Source organism: Pelodiscus sinensis, chromosome 3, assembly GCF_049634645.1.
Source record: "Pelodiscus sinensis isolate JC-2024 chromosome 3, ASM4963464v1, whole genome shotgun sequence".
Lineage (NCBI taxonomy): Eukaryota > Metazoa > Chordata > Testudines > Trionychidae > Pelodiscus > Pelodiscus sinensis.
Genome location: NC_134713.1, coordinates 84,819,755 through 84,846,288, shown reverse-complemented (window position 1 = coordinate 84,846,288; position 26,534 = coordinate 84,819,755). Strand labels below are relative to the sequence as shown.

At 42.3% G+C, this 26,534-nt stretch overlaps 1 protein-coding gene across 3 annotated transcripts in view; it reads left to right on the top strand.

Annotated features, from left to right (window-relative positions):
* Positions 1-26,534, top strand: part of CEP85L (centrosomal protein 85L) — a 229,318-nt gene that overhangs the window by 5,769 nt on the left and 197,015 nt on the right. Inside the window, exons 1-2 of one of the 3 annotated variants that reach the window (XM_025184651.2) lie at positions 5,261-5,508; positions 17,734-17,770. The exons of 1 other annotated variant lie outside the window; for it this stretch is intronic. In XM_025184651.2, coding sequence (XP_025040436.1) covers positions 5,407-5,508; positions 17,734-17,770 — 139 coding nt within the window. In that variant the 5' untranslated portion in view covers positions 5,261-5,406. Of the gene's footprint in view, positions 1-5,260; positions 5,509-17,733; positions 17,771-26,534 lie in introns of those variants that run through there. One more of the 3 variants, XM_025184650.2, reaches the window with a different exon arrangement.

The following is a 26,534-nucleotide window of genomic DNA, read 5'->3' as shown; positions in this document are numbered from 1 at the left end:
CATACTTTTTGCCGACAAAACTCATCCTGTAGATGTTGCCCCACTGTTTATATTCTTTTGATACATCAGTGTTTTTTGACTTCCAGGATTATCAGCCTGGTACCTTTCACATAATTAAATTCACATTCTTCTTCATGTTGTGTTGATGTATGAGTTGAGTTTTGCTGAATAGTTGTACTTCCTTTCACAGAAGTGGGGATAAAGAACACATTTTTAGTTAGCATTATTAGTTTTAACTTTAGTAAGGGGTTTAGCTAAATATTTCCACCCCCATCTTGGACAAATGAGTCCTAATATCACCCGGTGGATTCTTCCATTTCTGTTAGACTGCTATACAAGAAAAACTGCACATATTGAATCGTATAATAGCTGCTGCATTCCTGAATAATACATATGGCTTGTGACAGAGCCAAGTATGCTTATGTTTCTCCATAGCACTCATTTAATTTACAGAACACAAAAACATTTTAATAGTGCATAATAAATTAGGATTTGACTTTAAGTAGTGCCTTTCACAGTCACTGTCCCAAAACTCTTGACAATGTGATGAGCCAGATGCTTGCATGCAGTGATTATACAGTGAAACATGGCAATAATTTTTATATTCCATAATAGCACACGTGCAGCTTTATACATTTTAATTTTTATGATTTACAGCATCTGAGACTCCAGAGGCTAGATTCTGTGTCACACTGGCTGGCTAGCAGAGGCTTGGGGAAAGGGACAAAAGCAGCCATGTGCTATTTGGATTCTAGTGAGAGCAGCCCTGGAGCTTTTGAATGCCTGTCTTTCCCTTAGTCTCTGATATTTACCCTCCCGTATGACCCATGTATATGAAGCTCCTTTGGTGACCCTATGTGCTATCAGAGAATGTGCTGGAGCCAAGCTAAAGCCAAAATCTGGCCCCTGATTGGCCCCATGTCTAATTTTAAATGATTAATTTACTTACTGAGTTGGCTGTACAGCACCACTGATATGTCATTGTAGCAGTGTTGCTAACTGCAAAAGTTCAAAACTCATGAGTCAAACCCCCAAAATTGTGAGATTTTTTTAAAAGGTGCCATTGTGGTTTTGGTCTGTCTTTTTAGTTTCGACCCTTTCCTGCCCACCCCAGCATGGGTGTGTGAGAGTGCTGCCCATTCTTTCAGGGAGTTATTGGGTACTTTTTTGGCCCTACAGCAGGAGCTCTCATTGATATCTGCAAGTCTTCTGCCTACAAGTTCATTCTGCTCCCTATCAACTCTGCCTTCATTTCTTCCCACTCTCCCCCAGCCTGAGCTCTGTAGCTCTTGGGACTCTTCACCCCCCTTAAGCTAAGAGAATCTGTGTGCAATCCTCTCCTCCTCCTTCCTAGGCTGGGTGCTGCAGGGAGAGGAGGGGGCGCAAAAGTGCCATCCCAAACCTGTTGCTCACAGAAAAAGATGGAGGTGGGGGAGGGAGGCAGCACATCTATCCTGAGCTGTTGGATTCTTTAGCAGGATCCAAGGCAGGGGGGTGAGAATGGTGTTGGCTCCTCAGGAGATAGAGGGAGAGTTCTGCCTGCTTCCTGCAGCAGCTCTAAATGGCTGCTCTTCCCCCGGATGCAGTAGGGGAAGGAAATCAGAGGGGCTATTCCCCTAGTCAGAACTTACATTCTTCTTGTACCATTGCCAGCCTGGCTCCAGCCCCAGCTACACTCTCAAATAAATCATGAGAGTAGGCAATAGCCCTCCCTGCACATTACTGCTTTTTTAACCAGCTCCTTCTAAGATGATCAAAGAGAAGGACAGGTTTTGCCATGTGTGCAGGTTAACAAATCCCACCAGTGTCTGGGGGCAAGCAAGTTTCAAAGCCTATGCAGAGAGCACCTTGCAGACATCTTCTCCGTTCTACAGTGAGGAGGCTTCAGCTTGACTTTTCCTGATCCTGTGTGGTGTGCAATGTCTCTGATGGCCTCAAAATGTTAACTGGGCACTAGAGTTGAAAGGAACAAGCTGATGGGTTTCATTTCACCAGTAGAAGTCTAGGATGGACCTAAAAGTCCCCTGGCACATGCATACCCACTCTTTATGTCTGAATCAGTTAAATGGGGATATGTTCCAATATCCTTATGCCAGTTATGTACCCAGTGATGCTGTGGTGGTTTCAGGTTATATTAGGGAGAGGGAGGAAAAATTGCTTTGCAGGACTACCTAAAAATGCTAGGACCAGTTCAGCTTGTTAAAAGATCCTTCTCTGACGCTGGACCTGAAGCTGCTGCTAACACAGCCAGGCAGCTATCAGCCCATGAATGTATCTGCTAGTGCTACAGCAGCTGTTACAAGTTGAACTCCTTTCCAGTGACCTCACCACTACCTCTAGGAGTGAACTGGAAATGCACTACATAATTCCTGCGCCACCTTGCTAGCTGTTCCAGCAGTAAAGAAAAGGCAGGACCAATTTGCAGGTCCACCTAGTGAGAGTTCCTGCTAGAAGCTGTCTTGCCTGGAACAGACAGGAGTTAAGAGGGGTTAGGGCCTGATACAGCCAAATCCCCTATACCAACCTGGGAAGACCAGCTCTCTAGCACACCATCTAGGACAGAACTCCAGCAATCAAGGGAGACCCATCCATACGAAGAACAAATGCAGCCACCAAACCACTTTACCAGAATGAACCCGTTTCCACCCCTACCAACCAACCACCACATAGCCATAGTGATGCACTTGCCACTATTATTGGTGAGCTAAGAAAAAAATTGCCAGCTAGGATACCCACCTAGTGATGTCTAGGGAATGGGAACATGGTTGGTCAAGACTTACTGGCCAAAGGTGGAGGATGAAGATGGAAAGTATTGAATGATTTTTAGTGGATGGCTTTGAGAGGAGAATGCATTTGGTGTTTTAAAGTCTTTTGGGATCAGTGGACTCTTTTTTGGTAGAGAAGATATAGTGGAAGGCAAAATATTTTAATCATAAATGTCACATATTGTGGACTGATTGGGAAAAATGAGAGAACCTCTTATTTAAAATTTTGGCACCACATTACTACCCATGTGGTAAGAATTATGTGCACAATTGCCAATGATATAACTGGGAATTGCAGTACAAGTGCATTCATTAAAAAGACAGATTCATCTCTCATTCATTTCATAGTTTGCTATTATTTGCAGCAGCTGCTCTACACAGAGTTCCAGAATCTTCCAAGTGAGCATTACTCCTTTAAGACATATTCCTAAGTATTGTTCTGCCTGTAATTTTAACTTGAAGTTCATGTGCTATGTGCTGTGAGGATCAAGGATATAAAGAATTGCATGGTGACTGAAAAGTTATCAGCATTCACACAAAATAAAATTACTCTGAAGAAGCCACTGACAGGTTCTTAAAAGTTTCTCAGTATGGTATCCATACAAAAGATGGATAGGAGGATCATTTTTTTGCAGTGAAATATACCAGGGAGAAAAGTGACATATTGCAAAGAATTCAGTAAAAGTTAGAGTTGCCAAGAATCCCATTTTTAACTGGAATACCCAGTCAAAAAGGGGCCCTGGCTGCTCCAGCCATTAAGAATTCAGTCATCTGGACACAAGGGCTGTGATGGAGAGGAGGAGTGCTGACCAGCACCCAGTGAATAAGGGGTTAAACTGAGGTAGTTAGCAAAGGTGTCGGCCAGAGGGTCAGAAGAACCAATCAAGATAAGAGGGATGAAATTTGAATTGTATAAGATTCCTTGCCTGCTTTCTTTGTGGGGGAGAGAAAAAAACCCAGGAGTTGAGAGAGACAGAATGATTTAAACCTAGGCAGGACTACAATGTCTCCAAGGAATTCGGGGCATGGAAGTGGACTGAGCCAAGGAAAGATTGGAAGTAAGTAAAGAGAAAAGTGGATCTAGTTGCAATCAGGGTATTTTTCTTTATGTTGTGGTTTGGTTTGAACTGCTCTGTGTGAATCTATGCCTCTCCTCCCCATTTACCATTAGCATTGTGCCCAGAGACTTTTCTCGGTGGTTTAATTTGTTTTCCTTTGTTGCTTTGTAACATCTAGCAACCACATATGCTTTATCAAGGGTATCTTTTGTTTTGTAATAAAAATCACTTTTCTTAAGGTGATGATTTGATTCTTGTGTTCTGGAAGGTGTCCTGGAAGGCCTGTCTGTATGTGTGTATCTGCATGCCTCAGACTGCGAGGTCAGCTATTACAGACTGCAGCTTGGTTTTCTCTTCTTTTTCCATGCTCTTTTAGAGCAAAAGAGCTTGAACTATCCCTGGGGTTGGGGAGTTCAAGGGCTCACCCCTGGTTTTTAGGGATAAAAATCACTTGATGGTGACAGCAATTCCTCAAAAATCTGTGTATTGTGATTCTGGGGGGAAGTTTTTATAGCCAGTACCTAGAGAGGCAAAGGATTTTTTTTTCCTTTGAGCTCTTTAGGGCCCCCATCTTTTGCACTCAGAGTGCCAGAGTGGAGAACAGCCCTGACAAGGGCTAAGGCAGACTCCCTGCCTGCCCTAAGTCCGTGCAGTTTTCAGAAGCCACTAGTATGTTCCTGTGGCCAGTAGGCACAGGGGTGGCCAGAGAGGCTCTATATGCTGACCCTGACCTAACTACTGGCTTAGCAGCTCCCGTTGCCCAGGAACTGTGAAGCCTCCATGACATCACTCTGTCTAGCCGGGACATGCTGACCTCTTACGGGAGTCACTTGAGGTAAGCACTGCCCTGTAGGTTATAGAAAGCAAAAGCAAAATTCAGTTATCCTCAACTTCCACCTGGTGTCCTTGCCAAATGTAAATGAGCAGTCTACTTGCTTACTTAAATTCCCTTTTAATTTCAGCTGGATTAAGACAGTCTTCAGTTTGCATATTAAAACACTAATGTAGTATTCCGTGCACTGTGATTATGGCTAGTGCATCCAATTCTAAAAGTGATGTTGAAAATGGGATGTGATCGATAGGCTTTTATATGTATCGTTATTTCACTCCGTGAAAAGCCTTGAGCCTTTTGAAAGATGCTGTACCCAGGAATAAATTCCACCTTCCTCAATTGCATCCCCTGTGCAGAGCTCTTGGGGATATTTATCTGTATAAGCAGGGCTTAAGTTGTATAGGCTTTGTGCAGACCTGTGCACAAAAGTGAATTTCATCCTGTTTGGAAGAATCTTCTCTCTGACACTTGTGCCTGCACCAACAGGAGGTGCTAAGCAACCAGGCTGCACACCGGAATGAGGTGGAGGATGTTACCTAGCAACAGGAGGCGAAGCTGAGCTCTGTTTTGAGCTCCATGGGTATTCTGTTCTGAGCTATGCAAGGTAATCCAGACATGAGAGACTGAACCATAAAACGAGGGAGCACCCTGATGAAGGACACAAAAGTAGAATGACAGAGAGTAAAAAAGCCTAACAAGAGAATATGAGTCATTAGCAAGAAAACAAGAGAAGACGGGGGCCTAGAGAGAAATGACACTGAGGCCTGTCAGAGAACCTAAACAGAAAAACCAACACCAGAGAGAGCCATTCCAAAAAAGACACAAAATATGTACTCGAATGGAGGCATTGCTGGTATGCATATGAGTATTTCCAATAGTCATGCAATATAACTATATAATGTTCTTCTTATATATTTTCATTAAATATTTTGCTTTAGAGATCTGAGATCTGTTTTATGTGTATATAAATATGGGTATACTGTGTATACACACACACACTTGACTGTAATATATACTTATAAATATATTGCTGTGATGTAGAGATATATAGGCAGTACACACACACACACACACACACACACACATAGTTATTTTAAATTTAGATTTAAACATGGTCAAATGCATTTTCTGTCAATTCAATGTCTGAAAATCACAGATTACCCAAATTAAATTATTAACATGCAAACCAACTTCCATTCACATCTTATCAACTAAATATAATTATCTCATTTTTTTATTTCCTTGATATTTGGGGATTGCATTGATACCAAAAACATTTCACCAACTTTAACTCTATATCAATTAATTTTTTATGTTGGAAATTCCTTTACTTGTTTTAAAGGTGTAGTTGGGGAATTGAGGGCGACACAAGGAGATATTCAGAAAATAGAGGTGCTTGGCTGGTGAGAGAGTTATAGCTGATTGTAAGAAGAGAAGGCAGCGGTGTTGGTTGTGGACAGGAAGGTCAGTAGAGGAGGGTAGGTGGCATGGGAGAAAGAATTTGGTTTGTTGGTGAGTCATGAGGGATCAGGGCTGAGACAGAGGGGCTACTGAAGAACTTACAGTTGAAAAAGACCAAAAGCTGACAAACAGAAGGGGAAATGGAAATGGGCAAAAATGATCCTATCAGAAGCCATTTGAACTGTGTTTCTCTACTAATGGCTATCTGCAGTTATGGGTTGGTTTGTTTTTCTATAGGAAAAGAAAAAGAAAAATGGTCTTAGCTGCACTTTACAATCCATCCAAATTCACTGATTTTTTTCACAAATTTATATTGCCTTTTTCATGTTTGTCTAGTATACTACCTGTGTGAATTCTTTCTTGGGCCAATACTCCAGATATTCTGGTCTTGCCTCTAAGAAGTCTACTTTGCAGCAGTGTCTAGGCTACTGTGCCTCTATCTTTGATCCCGTTGCTGGAAACTACATTCTTCATCACCTTTATAAAGTTTACCATCCAGTTGTATTTAAGGTTACTGTCCTCTATTTCCATACTTTTCTGTCTGGCTGGGTCACTATCTCAGGTTTGCTCAGAGAAATATTAATTCAATCCACTTATCTTTCTTGAATCTTTCTTACTGAATACAAATATAATGAAAGTTTCTTCTTCATCCCTCTTCAGGTTTTTTTGTTCCTTCTTTCTCTGTGGTTATATGAGACTATAAAGCATTTTAATTTGGAGGGTATTTTGTATCTATTAGTCATTCACAAACCAGATTTTTAAAAAATGGCTGCAAAAGCTTGCATGTGTACCCCTGATTGAGAGCCACTGTCCTAGATGATTTAAGAAACTAGCTGTGAAGATCTCTGAGCCATTAACAATTCTCTTTGAGTATTTGTGGAGGATGGGAGAGATCACAGAGGATATGAAAATATAGCAACTATCTATAAAAAGAGGAATAAAAATAAACCAGTGAATTATAGGCCTGTCATTTTAACTTTTGTATCTGGAAAGATAATGAAATAAAAATCAATCCAATCAATCAATCAATCAGTTTATAAGGACTTACAAGATGATAAATAACAGTCAACATGGATTTGCAAAGAAGAAGTCTTGTTAAACCAGTGGTTCTCAAATTTTTTGATCTGTGACCACGTGGTTCAATGCAGTCCTTTCCACGGACCACCAGTTGCTAATGGAAACTCACTGTTAATATCTAATTATGCCTGAGCCAATTTGCTAGAGCTGCAGCTAGGGAGAATGGTTTAATTTAAATTAAACAGATTAAGCATTTTAACTTTCTCATGTTAGTTTATCAAACTTCATTTAAAATAAAGTAAAATATTAATTTATGTACAACACAAAAGGTTTCAATGTTTTCTTTATTTATAGTAGAGGTGGGGGAACCTATTTTGGGTTGGGAGCCACTGACCCACAGAAAAATCAGTTGGGTACCACACACGTTTTTTGTGAGAAGCAAAAAAACTCCTCCAAAACCCCCCAACCCTCACTGATATGGCTCCCAAATGAGACACCTCACTCCTTTGGTGCTCCAGCCCCATGGGGTGAGAGGAAGGGACAGGGAGGGCTGAGAATCAGGGCTTCTCATAGGCCAGATTTACATGTCTGGGGTTCTGGAGTTAGTGAATTTTGTGGACCTCCTTAGGCTCTGGAGTGGGAACAAAAATGAGGGGCTCAATGTGTGGGACAGGGCTGTCAGTGAGTGGGATAGGGATGGGAGTGCAGGATCTGGGCAAGAGGTGGAGTACAGGGGAGGGGGAGGGTACAAGGTCTGGGTGGGAGGTAGGGTGCAGAAGCAGGCTGGGAGTAGGGATTCTGGCCAGTGGGGAGGGTGCAGGGCAAGGGAGAGTGTAGGAGCAAACTGCAAGTGTGGGGTCTTGGCAGAGGGAGGGGATATGTGAGGGGTATTGGGGCACATAGGTTTGGGCATGAGGGGAGCACTTTCCTGGCTTTGCACACCCATTACTCCCAAGCACTCCCCCCTTTTCCCTGCTGCTCCCATTGGTAGGTCAATAGGAGCAGAGAGGAAAAGCCTCTGGACAGCGTGTCACTGCGCTGCTGTTCCCCCAGTGGCGTGGGAAGCGGGAGAGCTCAGCCTCCCCTCAACCATACAACAGGGATCCCAGGCTGCTGCTCAAATGTCACGAGCTCCAGCAGGTTGCCTAACACCATGTTGATCCGGGGGCTGGGTGTGTTGGTGGCAGCGGCCATAGTCACTGGGGCTCGGTGCAGGTGTGGCAGCAGCCGCTAGCACAGCAGACATCTGAGCAGCACCGGTAGCGGCAGCAGATGGGGTTGTCCAGCACCTCGCCCACCCCCTTGGGGCTGCCGGTGGTCCAGGGCGGCATGTGCAGCACCTTCTTGCTCAGACTAAGCACCAGGCTCTCGGCCAGATCCTGTAGCTTCTTGAGCTACAGGCAGGCCAGCCGGGAGGGTGCGTTGTAGGCCTCCAGTGCCTCGGCCAGGCGGTAGGCGTGAGCCAACACGTCCCTCTGGCACAGGCAGACTTCCCACTCAGGCTCTGGCAGCTCGTCCAACTGCGAGTCATAGATCTCGGCTGCCAGCTAAAAGTTGTTGCTGCAGGCGGCCTCCTCAGCCACCTGCAGCATCTTGGCGCAAGGCCCTACAGCTCGGCTCCTGGCTGCTGCCCAGTCTGCTTGCCGGGCTGCCCCAGCTCCTACGCCATGTTACATCTGTGCCCCGCGCACCCTCCAAGCAGGAAGCTGGAGCTGATGCTACAGCTATGTGGCTGGGGCAGCAACAAGGCTGCAGCAACAGCTCCAGCTTCTGGCTTGGAGGGTGCGTGAAGGGGGGAGGTGAAGAAAGCCCTGAACTTCCTTGCCAGACCCGGCTCACAGAGAGAGGCAGATCAAGCGGTGAGGTGATTGATCTGCCTCTCTCTGTGAGCCAGGTCTGCAGGGAAGGTTGGAGCTTTCTTCACATCCTCTCATGCATCCTCTGAGCCAAAAGACGGAGCTGTTGCTGTAGCCATGTGGCTGCATGAGCTCCCTGCGACCTGGAGGAAGGGAGGAGCTGAGTTCAAGCCGTGGATCACCTGGGAGGTGAGTGGTCCGCAGAGAACCACTGTGCTAAAGCAACCTCGTAACCTGCTTTGACAAGTGGATGTCAAGAGTAGTGGATGTGATGTACCTCAACTTTAGTAAGGTTCCCATATGGTTTAACATGACTCTCATAAGCAAAGTACAGAAATATAGCCTCAGCTAACTTGCAAAAATGTGGGTGCTAAACTAATTGGAAATCCATACTCAGAGAGCAGATATCAATGGATCCCTATCAAATTAGAAGCACATATTGTGTAGGGTTCCAGAGGATCTGCTTTGGGTCCAGTTCTATTCAATATCTTCATAAATGACTTGGATAATGGCAGAGAGTACACTTACAAAAGTAGCAGATGGTATCAAGCTGCGAGGGGTAGCAAGCACTTTGGAGGACAGGATTAGAATTCAAAATGATTTTGACAAACTAGAGAAATGGTCTGTGTGAAGGGGTGACCCCTGACCACTGTCCGGTCACTCTTCCCCTTTCCCTCAGAACTCCTAAGCCGTCCTTTCCGATCAAGGAATTTGGAAGGTTTATGGTCCGTATGCTCACCCCGGAGCGGGGTGTGAGGGGGGTCCAGGCCCACCCTCTCTCCAGGCCCCAGGCCAGGGCCCTAAGGTGGGGGATGTCCACTCTCCCCCCACCTGGCTGATGGGGTTCAAAGCAGGCGAGTTTCTTCTTTTGCCCGCCCTGGCTGCTTCCTCACCCCCGCTCACCAGGTCACTCCTGCGACCCCTTCTCCTTGGCCCAGTGACCCCTTGCCCGCCTGCCCTACATTCCTCCCCTGGTCAGTGTGGTCTGCCTCTTTTGTAGGCCACCTGTGCCTGCACCGGCATCCAGCATGTTGGCTCTGCCCCCTCCTTCACAGTCCTCCCGCGACCTGCCCGTCAGTGTGCCTGTGCCGGCATTCTCCAGGTTCCCTCCTGGGATGCTCGCGCTAGTGCTCTCCCGGATGGGCGCTCCTCCCCTGCCCCTGCAGGTTTCTCCCAACCTGCCTCTTGCTGCGCATGTGCTAACATTCCTGGGGCTTGCTCCGGGGGCACCTGAGCTAGCATCCATCTCCCCGCCATCCTCCCTGCGTGTTCCGGCCACCGCCGCTGCCTCCTCCACCAGAGGGGAGATCAGCCAGTCGCCGCCCGCCTCCCCGGACCGGCTCAGTGCCGTGCGGGGTTTCCTCACCCCGTCACAGTCTGAAATACAGAGGATGAAATTCAATAAGGACAAATGTAAAGTAATACATTTAGAAAAAACTAATCAATTGCACAAATACAAAATGGGAAATGACTGTATAGTAAGAAGAACTGCGGAAAACTATCTGAGGGTTGTAGTGACTCACAAATATAAGTCAACAGTGTAGTATTGAAGCAAAAAGACCAAACGCTGTGGGATACATTAGCAGGAGTGTTGTAAACACGATACAAGAAGTAATATTTCATCTAGATTATTGTGTCCAATCCTGGATATCATGCTTCAGGAAAGATGTGGAGAAATTGGAGAAAATTCAGAGGAAGTACAAAATTAATTAAACATCTAGAAAACAAGACCTTGGAGCAAAGAATAAAAAGTGTTGCTACACTTCAAAGGTGAAAGTGCTGTGGGCAGCATGGGGCTAATGGGGGACTCAAGCAGTCCCCTGCCGGTGCTGTGCTCCACACAACGTTTCAAAGTGGCAGTGCCGTATGGAGACCAGGGCCTGTGATGATGTTGCTTGTATAGATGTGTAGACAGAGCTGGCAATGAAGTTTATTACAGGGTATATTTCTGGGTGAGTATGTTTGAGGTGTGATGCGTCGTTGCTGGAAATAATTTCTTTCAGGTTAGGGGGTTATCTATAGGTGAAGATTGGTCTGTAGGGAACTGGAATAAATAATCTCTTGAGGTCCCTTCCAGTTCTACATTTCTATGATTTTATGATATTTCTTCTTCCCCATATCCTATTATAGAAGCTGCAATTCATTCATGGATACTCAAGGTCTAATGCTTTGATGGTAGTCTATCTTCTGTAAACCCTGCATACTTCTCACTAGTCAAAGAGCTTTTAATTAGGCTTTGCTCAAGGGACCTGGACTTAGACAGGTTTTTGAGGGAATGTATGTGGGGTCAGTGGATGAAATGTTGCATATGTCTCTGAGATGTTAATGGTTTTTGGTTAGATATAAATACCAGGGCCAAACTAAAGGGACAAGATGTGTGAGGTAATATCTTTTTATTGAACCAACTCTGGTTGGTGAGAGAGACAAGCTTTTGAGCCACACACAGCTCCTGGGAATGACATGGCTACAGCTTCATTACATAGGGCCAAACTAAAAAGTTTGCCAAAAATAAGTGTTATGGAGAAGGCAGGAAAGTCACATAATTTGCACTGGCAAAGTTCTGTTAAAATTATTTTAGTTTCTGTCATAGTGACTGATAGAGCTTGAATCATTTAACAATGATTGGATGGATATTGATGCTATAATCTAATCATCCTATCATTAATTAAGGGCTGTGTTTTGAGTGGCTCAGGAAAGGGGCATTTATTTCAGCTTCTCCTCAACCACAAAAATCTTTTTATTATTTATTATCATTAAGTTACATGTTCATGAAAAAGTTTGTTTTGATTTGACTGCCTTTTTTTTTTTAATTATCCACAAATGTCAGCTGTCCAGCAACTTGATTGACAGGAACACATTCTCCTTGGTATCTTTAAGAGGTAATATCAGTGAAATGGAATCTTGTCACAAGATAATGGTCTCCTGCTGATACATGGATGCTCAGGAATTTATAGAAAATGTATGCCAAGGCAAAGCCAAGATGTTTATTTTTGGAGCAGGAGATGCTAGTTCTGTACTTGTTTGATTAAAATGTTTCTGTTCACTTCAGTGACTCAGTCAGTGAGTGTAAGTAGAATCAGGCAGTCTGAGCCTGATTTGCATTTACACAAGGGCCCCTTTTGCTCTGTTATTTAAAATGAGGCTGTTTATGTAAAGGCTGTTGATGAAGCAAATTGATAGTTGATTTCTGGACCACTATAGACCTGCTGCATTCTGATTGAGTTAGAGGATAGGACTCTTTTGTCTCTCATGGTTAAAACACAATAAAAGCCATTGCAAGGCTCCATGATCCATAAAGGACCTTCTTTTACATTGGATCACTTATAATTCTGCTCATCTGCTCTAGCCACTGTTGGTGCAAAAGCTTTCTTTACAGCTATTGTCATCCTCAGCAGATTCTGTGAATTTGTGCCTCTGTCTCATCTTAATTCACATCACTGCTGAAAACACATTTCCCCCCATTTGCCCTTTTCCATATGCCACTCCTTCTGCTATTACCTATCTCTGTAGTAGTGCTATTTAACTTAGTAAAGTGTTCTGGGGTACAATTTGCATGAAAAATGCTGTATAAAATCTAATGTACTGTACTTAAAATATTGTATTCTTATAACTATTCTGATCTCAGAGGGCTTGATGTTTGATTTACAAGACAGTAATTGCACTGCCTTCCAGTAATCTGACCATAAAATAAAAAACAGCTGCTGCTACTATGGATTTTAGGACGATGGAAGTAGTATTTAACTGAATGTGTCTTTAAGGGTTTCAGGTGTTAGCTGATAACATGAAGTGTGTTTTTGTGTGTGTATGTATAAATATATATAAAATCAATTACATGTGGGCAAGACTAGCAAGGCGAGCCTTAAAAAACAAAACAGCTAATTGGTCCTGAACCACTTAGCTCCTTTGCATCAGCAGTGTTCAGCTTGAGAAGACCTCTGGACAGCTCAACAGAAAAAAAAGAGCAACCATTCAGCATTTGTGTAGCATCAGATGCCTAATGGGCTGTTCTGAATACCCCAGGGATTGTTGATTTTGGCAGAGTGAACCAAACCACACCTGAACTTGTTAAGATGTGGCATGGGAGCTCCTGGTGGTGGTAGAGTCTCTTTCCCATTCTATCTATTGCAGTGAGCCTGTGATGTTATCAGATGGATAGAAAATGCAACACTTCCCAGAGAGGATTATTGTTATGCAGTCAGAGACTGAGTGCATATCCTATGTCCCTGAATAGTGGCAAGTGTAACATTTGCTGTATCTTGATAATCAATATATTGGCTGCATCCTGACATTGGATGTTAGGTGGAGGATTATTGGTTAGAACTGGTAACCATACAAATACTGTGTGCTTCATTCTGGTGGCATGATTAAGCTGTGTGACTATCAATCTAATCTGGGCAGAATTTAACCAAAGTGATGTACAGTATTTGCCAACTGAGTAGCAGAAAGCAAGACCTGAACTATATAATATTTATGCATTGGTTTTGTAAGTGGACCATACCAGATGGCAGTTCCTGCTCTTGATCTTTTTAGCTACTTTAGTGAGATGGTATTTTCTACATGGGTGTGTGATGTAGATCATGTAATGCAGCCTAGATACACAGGCTTTACATCATGAGCCAACAAAGACCATTCAAGCTATTAACCTCAGGTTGGCTATGAGCATAGTATAAGAGTAAGTGTGTTGATCTGTTCTTTGATGTGCTTGATTTTTGTTTGAGTTTCTTGCCATACTCACTTAAGGCAGCCATGTCACTGTTCAGGTTCTCATTCATCTTTCAAAAACCTTGGTCTTTTGAGGCCAAGCAAATACTGTACTGTCAGTGTACATGAACTGCCTGGAGATGATGTTCAGTACATCATTGGTGAGTATGTTAAATAAAGTTGGCACTGATACCCAGCCTTGTGAGAGATCTGCTCTTCTGGAATCTCAAGGTCCTAGTTTTGTGGCCTAGAACAACCTGAAAATCACTGCCTCAGCATCAGCTCAGTTGCCATGCCAACCTGTTAGACACTCTTGACATCTTATACAACAGCAAGTGTGCTAGATGGTACCATATGCTGCTGTACAGTTTTAAAAAAAGACAGCTTCAAGTTCTTTTTCTTCCCTTGAAATCTATTCTCAAATGCACTTAGTAAGTGCTAACAGTGTCAATTCAGGGCAAGTTTCTTACTGAAAGGGCTACTTTCAACTCTAGACTGAGGTCCTTCACTATAAGGCACACTAAACTAATCACAAAGAACACTTCTGTTTATCCCACTAGCCAACCAGAAGTCATACAAGCAATTCCTTCAGACACTCCAGTTCTTGTAGGTCACCAACAGTATCACACCTTATACAGACAAGAGGTTGTGAAAAATCAGTCTCACTAAATCAAGAAAAAGGTTCTTCTGACCTGCCATATTCCCAGGTCCATTTATTATCCAAAAAGCATTTTGTTAACCAATCCTTTAGAATCTAAAGTCTAAAGGTTTATTGAAAGAAAGAAGGAAACAGTGCAAGAAAGAGAAAGAAAATTAAAATAGCTAAAGAAATCAAATTACAAACACCAGTTGCAAAGGTCTTAGTGCAGGCTTGCAGCAGAGGTGGAATAATCTGTTATTTTAAATAAAGTCTCTGGAATACATCTTCTCTTAGGATGGGTCATCAGTCCTTTCTTCAAGCTTCAGTTCATAGCAAAAATCCTCCAGAGAAGAGAAGTCAGATTGAAGAGGGAAATAGAGGAATCTCCAGGGTACTTTATATATCCTTAGCCATGTAGGGGGACTCCCATTGTTCTCTGTGGAAAAATACAGCTACAAAATGGAGTTTGTCACATGAGCATGTCATCTGTCCATTCAGGACTCAGGGTACATCTAGATTACATGCCTCTGTCGCCAGAGGCATGTAGATTAGGCTACCTGACATAGTAAAATGAAGCGGCGATTTAAATAATCGCCACTTCATTTAAATTTACATGGCTGCCGTGCTGAGCCGACAAACAGCTGATCAGTTGTTTGTCGGCTCAGCGCGATAGTCTGGATGTGCGGGTGTCGACATCAAAGGTATTTGTCGACCACCCAGGTATGCCTCCTGGGATGAGGTATACCTGGGTGGTCGACAAATACCTTTGATGTCGCCACCCGCGCATCTAGACTATCGCGCTGAGCCGACAAACAGCTGATCAGCTGTTTGTCGGCTCAGCGCGGCAGCCATGTAAATTTAAATGAAGCAGCGATTATTTAAATCGCCGCTTCATTTTACTATGTCGGGTAGCCTAATCTACATGCCTCTGGCGACAGAGACATGTAGTCTAGACGTACCCTTAGTCTTTTATGGGTGGATGCCATGGCTCACATGCTGGTCTGAACATTCACAGAGAAGCTCATCGGATGTGGATTGGTACCATCCAAGGGCCATTACTCTGCACTGATTAGGCCTCAGTTGGAGTATTGTGTCCAGTTCTGGGCACCACATTTCAAGAAAGATGTGAAGAAATTGGAAAGGGTCCAGAGAAGAGCAACAAAAATTATTAAAGGTCTAGAAAACATGACCACTGAGGAAAGACTGAAAGAATTGGATTTATTTAGTTTTTCAAAGAGAAGATTGAGAGGGGACATGATAACAGTTTTCAAGTACTAAAAAGAGTATTACAAAGAAGAGGGAGAAAAATTGTTCTCCTCGACCTCTGAGTATAGGACAAGAAGCAATGGGCTTAAATTTCAGCAAGGGAAGTTTAATTTGGACATTAGGAAAAATTCTTAAGTGTCAGGGTGGTTAAACACTGGAATAAATTGCCTACGGAGGTTGTGGAATCTCCATCACTGGAGATATTTAAGAGCAAGTTAGATAGATTTCTATCATGGATGATCTAGATGGTGCTTGGTCCCACCATCAGGGCAGAGAGCTGGACTTAATGACCTCCTGAGGTCCTTTCCTGTTGCAACAATGATCTAAATATTCATATCAATCCAATAATGTTACATCTTGGTCTCAGTTTCCTTGTTTTGCTCAGAAACCTCCCTAATCATTACTCAAAAGTTGTTCTGTCATAGACATAAATCTCGGTAGAATTATCCACTCCAAGAATTTGTACCTACAACTCAGAAATTATTTTGGGTGATAGCTTGTTTCTAAAGAGCAGTCTTTATCTGGCATTGGTAAAGTTTTCACCAGTGGTTTTTGGCAGTATTTAAGTAATCATGTTCTCATGTACAAACATGAAGATACACAAGCCTTTGGCTTTTCTTCTCAAGATATTGTAATGGTTCTGGTGATCCATTGTGAAAGCCACCAGCCTTCCCAATTTTTACTGATTTCATTGCCTTTTCTATTTCTTCCATTCAGTATCATTGGAAGTTTTCATTTTTGTAAAGCAGTAGAAATGGCTTGTACTGTGACACTACTGTTTGATACCTCAAAATTGAATCTTTGTCTGCTTTAGCAATTGTTGGTCAGGTATGTGACAACATATTCACCATCTGTTGCCATGGGTCTTATGCTGTACCAAATTTCCTGATGAGGAAGAAATAGAAGAGTTTATTATTATATTCTAATGGAAAAGTCCAATAGAATTGAATTGGGATGAAACTGTTAGACCTGTTCTACCCTTATTTCAAAATAACAACAGAGTGTCCACACTAGCAAGCTCATTGTTTGGAAACAAGGGGCTGGTTATTTTGAAATAACTGTTTTCCATGAGGAATAATGCTTATTTTGAAATATTTGTTTCGAAATAGCATTAATGTGGATGCTGTACTGCCGCTATTTCGAAATAACTACTCCCCAGAGTCATTTAAAGTAATTACTCCCCAGTGCTTCTTGGGGCTCTGTCGAGGTAGTACATCCAAAGTAAGGGTATGGCTACAGAGCAGTGTTATTTCGGAATAAGTGACGTTATTCCAAAATAACACAGTCTGCGTCTATACTACAAGCAGTTATTCTGACATAATGTCAAAATAATATCAAGCTGAAGCACTTCTTATTCTGACTCCTGTAACTGTCATTTTACAAGGAGTAAGTGAAGTCAGAGGAAAAGTGCTCTTTCTAGGACTTCCGACTGTGCAGAGAGCACCAACTCAAAATTTTGACTTAAACTATGCAATTGATATAGCTCAAGTTGCATAGCTTATTTTGGCTTTAGCCCTGCTGTATAGATGTGACCTAAGGGAGCCTGGTTTGGACTAATTTTGAAACTTCACTGTAGTGTGGACACATCATTTCAAAATAGTTATTTTAGGAGTTATTATTTCTAAAGTTATTTTGAAATAATTTCCTAGTGTAGACATGCCCTTCGGATCCAATTAGAAAGTTGGAATTTTACAGAAATTACCAGAAATATTTATGAATTTTGATCCACCATTGCCCAGTACCTGCATAGTCGTATATACTTGTGTACATCAAGTGTACACATGGTCATAACACACTAGTGTTTATTCAGTGGTGTGTTTATGCCCCTTGTACACAGATGTAGACGTGCAGAGAAGTGAAAGATCAGGACCATATAATGTAATAGGGCTCTGTCGGTTTTCATTAAACTGTCCTATAGAATCCTATGGCAGAGATATAATTCTCTATTACATTTTATAAAATGGCTCAGAATGCATAAAGTTAATCATATTCTTTTACATTCTATAGGGCATGAGGGGAAAGAACCTTGTCTGTGCTCTGTATGTATGTGTGTGTGTAAATATATATATATATATATATATCAGACTTTTTTAAAAAAAGAAAAAGTTAATGTTTTGCTGGGTTTTTTGTTTTTTAGAGGAACTACTATTTGGTGGAAGAACTCTGTGATTGTGGTGAGTCAGACAGAATAATTATCACTACTGCCAGTGTAAATGAGAATTATGATGTCCTTTTCGGTTCAATAGATAGAATTTCTAAATCAAAATATTTGTTCCATTCATATTAGAATAACTATTGATAAAGAACTGGAAAGAGAATGACCTGGACAATCTGGTAATATACAAAGCTCCTGATCTAGACTATTTAGTAGAAGTACAGCATGATTTTGTGTTGTGATAGTAATATATGAATTAAATATCTAGAATAGTAGTGGTCACCCCTCCCCTCATTCCCTGTGGCTCCTTCACTCTGCTTCCACGAAGCTCCTGCAGCCAGAGGTGTGTAGGAGGTGCGATTGCTGCTGCCACATGGCACCAGACCCTCCCTGGTGATCCCCAAAGCCATGTTGACAGGAGATAGGGTGCCATGTGGGGAGAGAGTGGGGCAGTGGTGGGAAGGGACAGGGCTTGGGGGTCAGTAACAGACAGCCCCCCTCAGCCTATCAGTAATTCCTTTTGGATTGTGCAATAGCTCCAGCCAGGGCTGGCCTGAGGATTGGGAATTTGAGACCCCTGGTTTAGGATTTTCTATCTGTTTCAGAGAGGGGACCTGAATCTAGTTCTCATATCTCAGTTGTGTGCCTTCGCCCCAAGGCTATTAGCATTTTTTCTCTCTTCACATGGGAGCAAAAATACATTTTGAAATCTTGACATGATTTGTGAAATGGAATTTGTGAAATGGCCCTAGTCAAAAGGATACTTTTCCTAGGGACATATTATGCCATAACTGGCTACTGCAGGATTTCTTGTAGCTTACTCTGAAGCAGCTGATAGTGACCACTCTTAAGCTACATCTACACTACAGGGTTTTTTGTGCAAAAACCCGAGGAGCGTTCACACCTCAAGTAAATTTACAGTGAATTGACAGAACAGAGGGCTTTTTGCCGTGTAGGTATTCCTCTTTCTACAAGGAATAAAGCCTTTTTGCGCAAAATGGTATGTGTGGACGGGCAACAGGGTTTTTTTGCGCAAAAACACGAAAGAGGAAAAAGCACAGGTGCCCTGGTGGCCATTCTGTGGGTAGCAAACAGCACTCTCTTTCAAGAGAGCATCCATGCAGTCTGGATGCTCTTTTGCACAAAAGCGCATCGCTTTTTCAATGCGCTTTTGCAGTGTGGACACTCTCTTGTGCTATAAGTTTTTGCAGAAGATCTCTTCCACAAAAAATGTCTTGTGCAAGAAGCCTGCAGCGTAGACATAGCCTTAGCGACAGGATGTCAGATAAGATGGACTAGTATGTCTGATCCCAGATGGCAATTCCTGTATAATTTTTTAGGGAGATTAGAGAAAGTTCAAGACACAATGGAGAAGGATAATTACAATGGCTACGTCTAGACTGGCATGATTTTCCGGAAATACTTTTGATGGAAAAGTTTTCAGTTAAAAGCATTTTCGGAAAAGAGCATCTAGATTGGCACAGACGCTTTTCCACAAAAGCACTTTTTGCGGAAAAGCGTCCGTGCCAATCTAGATGCGCTTTTCTGCAAAAAAGCCCCAATCGCCATTTTCCCGATCGGGGCTTTTTTGCGGAAAACAAAGCTGAGCTGTCTACACTGGCCCTTTCGCACAAAAGTTTTGCACAAAAGGACTTTTGCCTGAATGGGAGCAGCATAGTATTTCCGCAAAAACACTGACAATCTTACATGAGATTGTCAGTGCTTTTGCGGAAATTCAAGCAGCCAGTGTAGACAGCTGGCAAGTGGCTGATTTTCCGGAAAAACTGGCCAGTCTAGACACAGCCAATGGGAAACAAAATATAAATCAGAGATGGATGTTACCCAGACAATTTGTATTTAGACCTGGATCTGAACTTTCCCAAGTTCAAGGTTGTTCATATCCTAAGTTTGCAACTGGTTCTTTAAAAAAAAAAAAAAAAAAAAAAAGTAAAACGTAAGTCTAAAGAAAAAAAGAAACCACAAGGCAATGGAGGAACAGGGGTAAAAATGAAGAAGGGGGGAAATGAATAAGGAGCAAATTTATCCACCCAGGAACCGTGAACCTCCCGTGGCCACATTATCCATGTCTGTTTTTTGGCTAGTGCCCCATGGCTATAGTTTTTGTTCCCACAAACTGTCTCCCAGCCCAGTAGACATTCTGTAGCTGATGCTCTGTCCATGGACTGATGGTTAAAATGTAGGCTAAATCTGGATGAAAGAGTAACTGATTGAGTGATAGAGAAAAGTTTGTCCAGTGCCGATAATATTTTGGAGATATTATGCTGCATACAATTAAAAACTATTTAAAAGGGTGGGTATTCCTGTTTAGTTTCTAATTACTATTTTTACAGATTATGAATATGGGAGGGTTCACATGCCCTCTTGTCTCTTTTCCTGTAGAAGTAAATGTGGAACAGGAAAATAAAGATAGAAGCTGAAACACATGGGTAATTGTTGAACTAAGAATAAAGCTTATTGTGGAAATTTAAACAATACAACTGGTTAGTGTTCCAAACTATTGCCATGCATAACACCTTTTGAATGCTCTGAAAACAACTCATAAACCTATGAAGGTTGAAAGTCTGTTTTTGTCTAATGTTTATTTTGTGACTGTTACAGATATGAGATTGTGCCAAAATATTTTACATTAGTTCTCGTCTTTTACAAAAAAAAAAAAGTACACAAATGTAGTTCAGCCATTAGTCACATGTCACTTTTGAAATCTCATCTGTTCTTTTTCTCCCTACCTATAAAATATTCCGTATTGGAAAAGCTATTGTAATGATTAAAGAATAGTTTATTCTTTGCAGGCCAGATTGTGAATCTTAGATGCTGCACTCCCTTGTGAGGAGTTTTGTAAGGATGGTGCCTCAAGAAAGCACACAGTCACACTGAAGTTCCCAGGTACATGCTAAGGAGCCCTGTGCTCTCTGTGACTGGTCAGGAAAGAGCTCATTTGAAATGACTAGTGCTCTAGAGTCTGCTAGTAGAGCAAGTCAAAGATTTTCTGATGCAATGCCATTCTGTCTTGGTGTGTGCCACTTCCCACAGCACCATTGGCGGGGAATGATGATCTGCCACCAATGGGAGCTGCGAGTGGCAGTACTTGTGGATGTGCAGGTAAATAAAATACCTGGTAGCGATCTGCAATTGCTCACCCCAGCACCAGGGTAAGAGGGTTTTCCAGAATGGAATCATCATCTGCTGAACACTTGCTTCTCTATTGAGATTGACAACGATACCAATTTTGTGCCATGGTCTTCTGGTATGGGGAGGGGGTGTCACTGGAGTGGCTCATGAGCAAGAATACCAGCCTCCTTAACCTGGAGAACTCCCTCAGAAAACTCCCTGTTAATTGCTCCTGTTTAGTACGCAACCCAGGAGCTTAGCAGTGTGCTTTATATAGCCCTGGATTTCCCTTCCTGGGAAATCCCCCATGGATTTGCAATTCCGACTGGTCTAATCTGCATCCCTTTTCCGGAAAAGGGGTGCAGTGTAGACACAGCCAACGATTTTAGTGTATGACAATGCTGATGATCACATTTAACTGCCTCAAAGCTCTGTGCTTTGCCATCACACCAGTTAAATGTTAATGGTCAGAGAGAAATACTTATGAACACACATTCTACAAATCACATGTTTATTTCAGGCCACATACAGTTTTCCAGTATCTGCCCTACCCCCATTCATTAGACACACAGCCAAATATTTTACCACAAAAGCATAAATTTTACATTCAACCATGACATTTTACTTTAGAACCAAAGACATTTCTCATGATGATTTACTAAAAAATAAAATATGTATCTCTTAGGAAAAAAAGAAAATCGATTTAACCATAAAATGTAGCTAAGGGAAAGAGGGTTTTACTTTTTTTTTCTTGTTCTAAAGAAATACAATACCGGTTTTTAGAAATGAAATTATTTATAGGAATAGCTTCTGGTCAGTGAAATCCTCCTTACAGAAAATTGACATGACAAAAACAAATTCCCAACAGCATGCAAGCCATAGCTATTAGATATGCCTTGCAGTTTCAAATATATATTATAGATTAGTAAAAAATTATGTTATTCTTGTAGAAATTGCAAACTGCTAAAAATTGACACTTTCTTTATCTACTGATACCAGAACAGGTGCAGTAAATGTTGGGTGCTTCAGCCAACATTTGCTCTGGAAGATATTACAAAAAGGCAAAGGTCTGAGACCCAGCTTGATTGGTTGGTTACATTAAAAATACAGGCAGTCCCCGGGTTACATACAAGATAGGGACTGTAGGTTTGTTCTTAAGTTGAATTTGTATGTAAGTCGGAACTGGTACATATTGTAGGGGAAACTCTAGCCAAACATTTCTCCAGAGCTCAGTTTTAATCTCCCACACCTCACTTCCCTCAGTCCTATATTCTCAAGCTGAGGTGTCTGCTGAGAAAAGCCGCTCCGCGTCTCCGTGGTCTGCTGGGGGGGGTGGGCGCTAGCGTCACATCTTTCTGGTCTGCTGGGGGGAAGCAGCTAGTGCGGGGTTGCCTCACCCTGTTTGTAAGTAGGGATCCGATGTAAGTCGGATCCATGTAACCCGGGGACTGCCTGTATCTGTTTTTCAGGACCCAAAATATGAAGATATAATTTCCATGTAGAGTTCTAAGTCTTATCTTGTATTTTATAGCATCATTCATTTGGGGAGTTCAAAGGATTTACAAATCAACCATTAAGTTTCGCAGTAGCACCCCTGTAAGTTAGGGAAGTATTATTATCCCCATTTTACAGATAAGTTCAATTTATCTTTTCTTGTGACCTGCAGCTCCTTCCCCCCTCCCCAACTTATTTATTTTTTTTCTCTGAAAAGTTACAAACTATAGATTTTATATACACATCCTCGTTTTACTGATTAGTGCTTAGATGTTGTGGCGATGCAAACCCTATAGATACTTTAGAAAGGAACTGAAGCAAAGAGAGGCTAAACGACTTGCTTAAGTCCCACATGGAGTTAATGTCAGAGGTAGGAAAAAAAAACTGTTTTTCTACTTTCCAGTTCCTGTTGACAACATTATTCTTTGGTGTGCAGGTTTCGTTTTTTGCATATCAGCAGCCTAAAACAAGTCTTTCAGAACTATCAAACTTTTCCACTGAACCTAAATGATGGACCTGACAAACTGATTTTGTACCACAGAAACTATCTCCCACGTTGAGGGGTGCCTTGTCCACCCACTAGAGAGGACAGCGAAAGTCCACTGCAGCCCCTTGGACTCTCGTTTGAGATTAAGGTGGCCTATTAGTCATAAAATCTACATACTGCAATCTGTACTCAGGGCAATAGGATCTAGTGTCCACAAAGTCTAAATATTCCCCCTTGTATTCACGCCCAGTGGCCACAGAATTGCTATACAGTATGGCCCAGCTGTCTCAGAGTTTATACACAGTACGGCCCAGTGGCCTCAGTCAGTACCCTCTGGGATCAGGGTACTATGGCCCACTGGTCAATGAGTCCCTATATCATAAGCAAAGCTCCCTCACATGGGGTGTATCTGAGGAGGGAGTAGAAGGACCCAAGCCATCCCTTTGCACAAGGGCCCAGCACCGGGCCCTGTTATTGTCCCCAATATGATGGGGACTAATTAGTCCTCAATATGATGGGTACTAGTTTAGCTATAACTACTCAAGAGAGAGATCTTGGAGTCATTGTGGGATAGTTCTCTGAAAACATTCACTCAGTGTGCAATGGCAGTCAAAAAAGCAAACAGAATGTTAGGAATCATTAATGAGAGGATAGAGAATAAGACAGAGAATATCTTATTGCCTCTATATAAGGCCATGGTATGCCCACATCTTAAACTGCATACAGATGTGGTCGCCTTATCTCAAAAAAGATACATTAGCATTGGAAAAGGTTCAGAAAAGGGCAACAAAATGATTAGGGGTTTGGAACGGGTCCCATATGAAAAGAGATTAAAAAGAATGGGACTTTTCAGCTTAGAAAGAAGGAAACTAAGGGAAGATATGATAGAGGTCTATAAAATCATGAGTGATATGGAAAAAGTGAATAGGGGGGAATTATTTACTTGTTCCCCTACTATAAGAACTAGGCGTCACCAAAATTAATAGGTAGCAGGTTTAAAACAAACTACAGGAAGTTTTTCTTCACGTAGCGCACAGAGAACTCCTTGTAGAACTCCTTATCAGAGGATGTCATGAAGACCAGGACTTTAACAGGGTTCAAAAAGGAACTAGATAAATTCATGGAGCTTAGGTCCATCAGCTGCTATTAGCTAGAATGGGTAGAAATTGTGTCCCTAGCCTGTTTGTCAGAGGCTGGGAATGGATGACAGGAGAGGGATCATGTGAGAATTACCTGTTCTGTTCACTCTCTCTGGGGTATTTGGCATTGGCCACTGTTGGAAGACAGAATACTGGGCTAGATGGACCTTTGGACTGACCCAGTATGGCTATTCTTATGTAGTCCCTCTCGGCCTGGCTGCCACTGTTTGGTCCAGTTGTGCTTCCTCCCTAGGAACTCTTGCAGGATCTCCTTCCCCTGTGGCAGTAAGCCCTTACTGAGCAGTTCCAGAGGCCTTTATAGGCAGCCTCCTGTTGGAGCATGCCCAGCAGGGCTGTGGGGTGGGTCTTTCTCAGCCAGCTGGGCCAGGTCAACCCCTTGGGCTCCAGTGCAGAGTTGATACACCCCGTCACACACCCCCTCTAAAAAACTGCACTTGAACTGAGGCTTCATTTATTGTAGAGAAAATTCTAATCAGCAATACTGAAAGTGGGAACCCTTTATGCTCAAGGCCTGTATGCAATTGTAGCAAAAATTTCTGTATATATGTATTGGCTTATCTGGAGCTGCGGACATAGATATTCAAAAAGCATGCTTTTTCTGAATTGTATTCCCACATGTAGAATAACTAATGGACTCAGAAACACTGTGAAGGTATCTTTTCTTAGCTTATACACAGACCTTTCATTCGTTACTAGACACTTACACCATTCATTTCTACCAGTAAATGTCACACAGTAGCTCTGCTGTGGGTGTGAAACTACCATAGTTTCATTACAGCTGTAGCCATAGTTAGTAGCCGCATAAGCTCCTCCTCACAGTTCTGCCAAAGCAGCTCCTTCCTAGCTTGCTTTTTTTCTAGTGCTCAGCCTCATTTTAGCTGAGGATGGCACACGTGATTCATTAATTATGCCAACAGTGGGTCTTTGACAAAAATGTGCAGAAGCCTAAGATGTGACTACCAAACTCATTTTCACTTCCAGAAATGATTATAGGTCTTCAGAGAAGAAAGGTCAATACATAGTGCCAGTTAGCCCTTTAATTAAAAAAATAGATTATATGTATCATGCAGAGATCTTGTATGCTAAGTTTCAGCATAGAAGAAACTTTTTATAGCTGAGTTTTAAACCACTGGAAATGGTTTTATAATGGAAAAAATGAGTGGTCTTGAGCTATGGTAACTAAAGTGAGTGATTATAATACCCAGAAGGAAAGGTCCAGTATGTTGTGCTGCTACTTTCTGTTAGATCATCCACACATCCAACAATGAATCAAATGCAGGAAAGGAGAGCAGAGGACTGTCTGTGTGCAGGGGGAGGGAAGAAAAAAGCAAGGGAGAGTGGAGTCTTTAGAGCCATGGTCTTTTGCTTTCAGAATAGCTAGTCATTGTTTTTCTTGTCCTTAGATATCTGCAGTATAGCCAGTGATCAGAGTCAGCTGTTGTGCTTTGAATCTGTGTGTCTGTTTACTGTGAGCACAAAAAGAAAAGTCATTAGCTTGTAAGCACACTGAAAAGCATTGAGCAATGATGTGTTTTGAAAGAAGGGGACAGCTGAGCCTTCTGGACGCAACAGGGGAAAATGCAGCCTGCCGGTTATAATGGGTCTCCTGATTGCTATTGCTTACAATCATATACACAGGCAGTTGCTGTTTATATATTTGAGTTTATGGTTTGATCATTTTCAAAATTTAATCATGTTGCCCCCACAAAAAGATTTAATTTTCTTCTGTCCAAAACTGTATGAGCTAAAAATAAACCTTACATGGTTACCAGTCTGAGCCAATATTCCTCCATTAACATCTGCTGTCAGAATACAGCCAATATGCTGATCACTAACATACAGACAATACCACATTTGCTAGTGTTCAGGAATATATAGGATGTACCCAATCACCCATTCTATATGGACTGGGCTGCGTGCTTTCCATCCAGATAATAGCATCATTAATTTACAGTGGTGCAGTAGTTCTCAGACAGGGTCATGCTCTAATAATATTAAAATAGCAGTAGGGCTATATTACCAACCACCTGACCAGGATAGTAATAGTGACTGTAAAATGCTAAGGGAGATTAGGGAGGCTATAAAAATAAAAACTCAATATGGGGGATTTCAGCTATCACCATATTGACTAGGTACATGTCACCTCAGGATGGGATGCAAAGATAAAGTTTCTTGACACCTTAAATGACTGCTTCTTGGAACAGCTGGTTCTGGAATCTACAAGACGTGAAGCAATTCTTGCTTGAGCCCTAAATTGAGCACTGTATCTGGTCCAAGAGATGAATATAGCTGGACTGCTTGGAAATAGTGACCATAATATAATTAAATTTAGCATTACCCCAGAATCACTATTCGTGGTTCCCCATATTCATGGGTCTCCTGTCTTGGCTGGAGGGGATTGGCAGAAGCTGCAGAGGTTAGATAGACATCTGTCAGGGATGGTGTAGACGGAGCTTGGTCCTGCCTTGAGGGCGGGGGGCTGGACTCGATGACCTCTCGAGGTCCCTTCCAGT